The following is a 7,266-nucleotide window of genomic DNA, read 5'->3' as shown; positions in this document are numbered from 1 at the left end:
GATGAGAAAACCTAGATCTCTGATTCAGTGAGATCTGCATATACACACTCTGGTGTCTTCAATCTGCGACCCGGCCTGTCGGCTTAAGAGCCACAAGGTGCTCGCGTGTGTCATGTATGCTGGAGGCGTCAGTGCACTGTGCATGCGGGCGCGTGTGTGCGCTTCGAAGGCTGTGGTTTTACAAGAATGAGAAGAAAATTACTTCCTGGCCATTCATGAATAATTCAGGTGATATCCTGCACCTCCATTTATAAAACAATACAGTAATAAAAACACTGTACAAAACATCATAAATAACATAAATGAGAAATTTTCAAGTATTTCATGTGCCTTGAATAGTTCCAAACAGTAGTTCTAACAACTGATCTCCCCTTACCCCCTCCCCTTTCCCTCTCATTCAGTCTGCAGAGCCTAGAAGCAGGTACCTCCAGGCTCTGTTAGCCACGATATCTGCGAATGGAATGACCAAGATCCTGCTCTCAAAAGAGAAACTTACGAGGGCTTTTCTGTGTGTGCAAACAGGTTTCCCTTTATAAGATAAAATCTTTCCCTTGTTGCTGGTTTCCAGAGATGCAGACACAGAGCCTGGACCCGTGGTGGGGAAACCACCAACCCCCCAGTGAAGAAAGGAGCCTCATCAGATGGCTGAAGTCCTCAGGAAAAAAACAAAACGAGGAGAGCACCTTGATCTGGAGAGGAAAAAAGAGTCGAGGATAAAACTATGAACTCTGGAGTTCTGTGCCCTCACTCACCCAGGATCATCCCCCACGTAGAGCTGGTGAGGCCCTACTCGCATCTCTTCCTTCCGTTCGAGCATCTTCTCTCCCAACTCTCTACCAACCCTGCCAACCATTATGCACTAAGCACCCAGGCAAAGAAGGGGAAGCCAGCAGCTTAGGGACTGCAAAGTGCCATTGGTAACAACCAGCCCGAGACAAAACTGCGGCAGGCGGGCCGAAGATTCTTTAGGTATTTGCCGCTTAGCATACTGTTCAATTTGGGAGGCTCTCCACGGTTAAACTACGCATCAAGTCCCTTGGCTGCTTCTCGGGCCAAGACCTATGGAGTTTTACAGAATCCACTTTGCCCAGATTGGCGTGCCTTTCTTGGCCTTCAGGGCGGCTGGCTCCGATTGCCTGTCTGATTGCAGGAATGAAAGGCCAGGGATCAGAACATGCATATAAGAATGTACACCCTCTCTAGTGGCGAGCACCTAGGGTCTTTCCTATCTCTTCTTGCAGAAGTATATATGTATATATTATATAGACACATATACATAGAATGTGCATGTATGTGTGTGTAAATATATGTATATATGTAAACGTGTGTATATGTATATATGTAAATATACTTACGTCTATACATATATTTACACACACGTATACACACAGTAGATCAACCTCATATACACACTTAGAGTTTAGAGAAAGTGCCAACAGAATGCAAGTGCTTGTGGATGTCACATGAAATGTACCAACCAACAAGCCTGAGGTCAAGCCGTTGGGAGGAGAGAACTCAGAGTCTTTGGGAAGCCACCCCTGCACAGCCATTATCTGGAGACTTGCTCACATGGGACCCTAAAGGAAATCTGGGAACACCAGACTGGAATGAGGTCGTGCCCTGACGGACACCGAAACACCAACGCTAAATCTACTTCGCACACGGGAGTGACTCACACATGGCAGGCAGCGTGAACACTAAGCTACAAGGCGGATAAAAGCCCTCGTTCCTAATACAGATCGATATTTGGCCTCGGGTTTTCCAGGCATTAAGTCTTGGGTATGTCGTCCTCCGGTGCCGTGGGATGGTCAGGCGCACTGGGGGACCAGGGAAGGGCAGTCTGCGGGCCTCTTGGCTCCCTTCTGCTTCTCCAAGCCGGTGCTGGAAGAGTTGGCCAAATCAAGATAGAATCGGGACTTGAGGAAGCGGCGATAGGAATCCTTCTCCATCAGGTTGAAAATCCTCTTCTGGGCCTCATCAAAGCAGGTTATTGTGGGTTCTAGCATGTTCCGGCTTGTCTCCTCCCTGGTGCAAGAATCCAGGTTGACCTGCAGGGTAAAGGCCGAGACATATTAGGCACGCTGCCCCTGCGGAGGACGGGAGGGCTGCTTGCATGAGTCAGAAGCGTGTGCCTTCCGCACCCCAGACATGGAAAACACAGATCATTTAGCTCCACCCTGGCACATGTGAGTGAGAGACTTTAAAAGGTTCATTTGCTTCTGGGTGGGGAGGGGGGTGTCTTCATTCTTTCTCACAGATTGGGAAGGCTTACCAAAAAACTCAAGAAGGGAGATCATCTAAGTCATCTGCATGAAAGAGCTTTTATCTTTTTTTTTTAAATTTTTTTTATGTCTTTATTTGAGAGACAGAGACAGAGAGCGACTGGAGGAGGGGCAGAGAGAGAGGGAGATACAGAATCTGAAGCAAGCTCCGGGCTCTGAGCTGGCTGTCAGCGCAGAGCCCAACGCAGAGCTCGAACCGACGGACTGTGAGATCATGACCTAAGCTGAAATCAGACACTTAACTGACTGAGCCACCCAGGCACCTCTGAAAGAGCTTTTTTCTTAATGATTTACTTGAGGGGGTCAAGATTGTAATAACCTCTTCCACGGTTCTATCTTTTCCTTTAACTCAGATGACTTAAAGATCCATGCCATTGAACACCACGTGTAGGAAATTGCACTAAGACCCAGAGAGTTCTCTGCCACGAAGACCTACCTCTTTAGTGGCCTGGACGGAGATGAATTCATTATAGATCTTTTTGGCCTTGGGACTTAGTTTAGAGGGCGATTTGATTTTCTTGTACTCTTCACAGCTAATCCAGAAGTCAATGTTCTCCTCGCTGTATTCAGACTTCAAGAAAGCTTTGAAAGCCGCCAGCCCACCTGGGATGGGGGAGAAAGGGCCACACTCATCATCACACTGGCCAACCAGCCTCCTGGACAGTATATTTCAGGGAAAGCCAACGTGCTTGAGAGAATAAAGCATGGATTCAAACAATCCCCTCTCTGCCCACTTTCTGGGGGTCACTTGGGGTCAGGTAACCCTATTCTGTTTGATACCTGCTGGATCCCAGTTATACCTAGTGCTCTTTGCTCCAGGCGTGAAGTCTCTTTTAAGAAAATGGTGTTTCTGAAATGCCCATGCAGCTACCAATTGCCAAAATAAGTTTGAGAAAGAGAAACTGAGGTCGATTTTGCAAGAAATCTCAGTATTTGGCATATCGTTTCCCTCTACCCTTTATCCATGTGGTGGGAGAGATGATTTGCCACACGGCTTCAATATGAACTTTCCATTGCGGATCATGAAGCTCGAGGGCATGGTAAAATTTTAAACAGACTGATTCTCCTGAGTCTGGAAGTCAGAGGAAACCCAACCCTCACTGCAATTCCTATTAGATCAAATACAGTAGGAGATAACATGGCTATCCAGAGAGCTTCTATTCCCACCCTAACAGGGAAGAAAGCCGTCAGACTTACATTCATGGCTAATCAGGTTTTCCAGTGATTCAGCCCATTTTTTTACTTCCTCTTGGCTCACCCTAGAGATATTACAGAGAGAGAAAAAAAATAACTTTGAATGCTCTGATACAAAATTAGGGCCAGAAATTTAAGATCCCGAAAAAAATGCAGATATTTTATTTTCCATCTTGAGGATGTGATCTATTGTTGAGTAGGGCAGTCTTTCCATTAAATGCATGGAGATTTCAAATGCAAGTCTAGCCTAACCAGGAACATACCTTCTTTCTTTCCGCCTAGAACATTCCTGACATTAAAGAGTTCATACTCAATGGGTTTTCTCTGAGGCCTTTTCTCTTACCTCTGACAAACCACCACTTTGTCCTTCTTGCTGTGGGAGGAATTATGTTCGCAGGAATCAGATTTCTGCAGCAGGAAGCCTAGCCGATGTTTCATATCTTTTGCACTGCAAGGGAGAAGAGGAGAAAGGATCATGCCAATTAGCTCTTTTATAAGATGCCCTAATGGCAGACCTCAAAGGGTCCAATTACTAAGGGAAGGGAGAGTGGTTTACTTAGGAGATGGGAGGGGAAGGTGGCGTGAACTCTCAGTTAAACAAGATCCCACTTCTGTTTCTTCCCCTTGACTCACTACAAACCCCAGGGCCCAGCCTGCTGTGTCTGCGACAGAGTTCTGACCCTCAGTCGGCCTCGGCAGCCTCTTCTATAAACCTGTCACGCTGACCGATGGAACGCTTGGCGTCTCTAATAGAAACACGCTGAAAACGTGACTGCGCTTTAGGTAATTTGTGGGCACCGGAAAGCAGGCAGTAACTGTGACATGTGGCACGCTGCCTTCTGGAGGGGGGTCGCTGTTTGCACCTGCCTCAGGGGGACCTGCAGAAGCACTTGGGGAGGGGAAGGGCTGTGCAGCCCCAGTCTTGCCTGAGGTGGGCGGAGCAATCCCGGACCAGGCTGTACCGGGCAGGGGGTGTGCAGCTCCGGCTTGGGGAGGAGGAGGCACCAACCACAAACGCACTGGCGAAACCTGAGCTCCTTTGGGCTTGCTTCTAGAGCAATCCCCTGCTGAAGTGCTGCTGCTTCCTTCCTGTTTAATATCTACACTCTAAGAACATTTACACTATAAAGGGCATCCGAGGCTTCAAAACCATAAAGGGAAGCAAACAAGAGTCATCACTGCAGCTACTGATTGTTTAATTAGAGCCAGGCTTTCAGCTAATTGCCCCTGTTTAATAGATGGCTAGGGGACACCAGAAGGCGAGGCGCATGACTTAGAAGGAAGAAGCTTTTAATAACTTTTTAAGCTCAACTTTCTCTCTCTGTTAATTATTCTTTTGCTTGGATCCCTTTTATTATAAAAGCCAGGAAATGATGTTTAAAGAGAAATGTCATTTTAAAAGAAGTGAGCGGCTAGGTGCTCCTACTGAGAGGGAGAGAAACAAAGTCACAAGGATAAAAAGCCATTTTCCGAAGGCTTCTGCTAGACCAGTGGCTTCTCTATGCACGTTTCCCCCAGAAAGTTTGAATTCCATTATGTTCTTGGAGCACACCCCCACCCCAAAGTGGTACTTCTCTTCCTTACAAGACTGTCTTCCCTCCTCTGCTTCTCCAATTGGTCAGGGGATGCAAAAATCCTCCTTAATGATACCAATATATAAATAATCCTGAAAGCTCATGTGATTCTAAGATAGAAACACATTGGGATTCGGCCAAAATAGAACTCATTTACTTTTCTGTGTGTCGATCAGGCTGAGATGTGAGTTACTGAGCAATGCAATAAAGAGTTGGAAGTAGGCCCAGCAAGTATGTGACATCTGTCCTTCTAACACAGAAAAATCAGCATGACTTCAGAGGTCACCGGAGTCAGGAAGCCGGATTTGATGTGCACTCTGCCCCACACAGCCTATGTGACCTTGAGCAGTCCATGCCCTTCTGCAGTCCCAGGCACTGATGTTAGGGTGAAGCATTGGACGCAGCTGACCAGCAAGGAGAGGCGAGGGCCATTCACCTTGCTGATATAGAGGTTACCACCCCAGCTGAGCCTCACAGCTCGTTGGGCAGACAAGTGCAATCTTTCATCTGTCCCCCCAAATCCTTCCCAGAGCATCACTCTTTCCTAATGATCCTGTATTTTGTGAGGGTGATTTTACAGCTGAGCAAACTGAAGCTCGATGCAGTTTGCTCCGTTCAGCTCAGGACAGGGATGGTGGAGGTCAAGGGCACTCATTCCCTAGGTGCTTCATTTTAAAAGCAGCCACGAAAGCATCTTTTAAAAAAGAATATTCTTTCATGCTTCTGAATGCTTGAAAGGTAAACTCCTTAGAAGTGCATGGAAGACTGTGCTTTCTGGGCTACTTCTATGGTGCACCTACAGACTTAATTTCTACCTTTAACTGTAAGATTAAATAATGTAATATGCACTAGTTCTGTCTTTTTCTTCAGCTGGCTGAGACATAAGCCTTCTCTGAAAGCATTTATTTATACCCTTTTAAAAGCCAAAGGCATACATATGAAGTAGCTTTACTATTTTTTTTTTCAAATCAAGAGACAGTACATTGACAAAATGATGTCTATAGGATGAGATCTTCTACAGAACCCTTAACTGATTTGTTAGGATCAATCCTTCCCATCCACCACTCACGTAAGGCATTTCAGGAACTAGGGGGAAGGCGCAGCGAGAGGAGGGGGCCCCAGTACTGGAACTGGTACTGTTTTGTCACACTTGCTTCTAAGAACGTACGGAGTGAAAGATACTGCAGCACCGCACAGAAAGCACAGTGTGCCGGTGATGGAGCCAAACCTCATTCTGGGGTATCTTTCCCTGAACAAGACCTACCACCCCCACCCCCCACCGCCAATCGGGGACGCTCAGAGCCATGATTCCACAGACCCCAGGGATGGCAAGTAACAACAGCAATCATAGACCACTGCACTGAGTCCGAAAACCTCTGATCACTTCTTCATTCAAACTAGCTTGGTGAGAGGATCGGGATGGTTCTCAAAACCGAGGTCCATATAAAACAGCACACGGGTGCCAACATCTGGTGCGCACTCCTCTAGTCACAGGGTCTAGCTGGTCCTGGAAGAAAGCCAGCAAGTCGCGGCTCTCCTGACCACACTGTTTCCGATTCCAAAGAACGAGGTCAGTAGTACATGTAGGTAACTAAGCAAGTGTCTCTGAAAGTGTAACGTGGTGAGTGGCTGAAAATGACCTTACCTCCTCAAGCAAGAAGCCGGGAGACCTGCAAGTCCTTTGCACATCTTGTTCGGTGTGAGATTCGCAAGCTGGGGAGGAAAGGCGGCAGGCAGGAGGCGCTGCGGCTTCTGTTTTGAGCTCCCCGGGACCTCCTCCCGCAGACGATGCTGTCAGAATCTTGCGAGCTGCTTGCGAGCCTGCAGGGGTCCAATTTATAGACCAGCCGACGCCGCCCGGCCAATCAGACGGCAGCTCTGAAACCGCCCCCGCCTCCGCGCCGCTCAGCCAATCAGACGGCAGCTCTGAACCCGCCGCCCCGCAGCCCCCGCCCCCCCATCGGCTGCTGGAGAAGAGGAGCGGCGGAGGGGGTCGGGGGGGTGGGGAAGAGGCGGTAACTGACGCATCGCGGTGCAAAGCAAAGGACCCAGGAGAAACCTTTTGCGAAGCAGAACAGAGAACAAAAATGTGCTCCGTGTCCCTACCGATGTCGGTCTGGGGTTTGGAATTCCTAGAAAAGGGGGGAAAAAGAGACTTTCAAAGGCTATGAAACATAGGTGTATTCATTCTTCTATAAAGACAATGTCAAGGGAAA

At 47.8% G+C, this 7,266-nt stretch overlaps 1 protein-coding gene across 2 annotated transcripts; it reads right to left on the bottom strand.

Annotated features, from left to right (window-relative positions):
- Window positions 1–1,395: 1,395 nt before the first annotated feature.
- RGS4 (regulator of G protein signaling 4) lies at window positions 1,396–6,855 on the bottom strand. 2 transcript variants are annotated; one of them, XM_039245984.1, is made up of 5 exons: window positions 6,696–6,855; window positions 3,820–3,924; window positions 3,480–3,541; window positions 2,719–2,885; window positions 1,396–2,048 (listed from the first exon to the last, which is right to left on the bottom strand). In XM_039245984.1, the coding sequence occupies exons 1-5, from the start codon at window positions 6,737–6,739 to the stop codon at window positions 1,809–1,811; spliced, it is 618 nt and encodes a 205-aa protein (XP_039101915.1). In that variant the 5' UTR covers window positions 6,740–6,855; the 3' UTR covers window positions 1,396–1,808. The 2 variants fall into 2 exon arrangements, with proteins under 2 accessions (XP_039101915.1, XP_039101916.1); XM_039245985.1 differs by lacking the exon at window positions 2,719–2,885 and having other exon boundaries at window positions 1,978–2,048.
- Between the last annotated feature and the right edge of the window lie 411 nt (window positions 6,856–7,266).

Source organism: Hyaena hyaena, unplaced genomic scaffold (genome assembly GCF_003009895.1).
Source record: "Hyaena hyaena isolate Hyena2069 unplaced genomic scaffold, ASM300989v1 scaffold_275, whole genome shotgun sequence".
Classification (NCBI taxonomy): domain Eukaryota; kingdom Metazoa; phylum Chordata; class Mammalia; order Carnivora; family Hyaenidae; genus Hyaena; species Hyaena hyaena.
The sequence above is the reverse complement of the archived record's forward strand: the minus strand, read 5'-3'. Positions and strand labels throughout refer to the sequence as shown.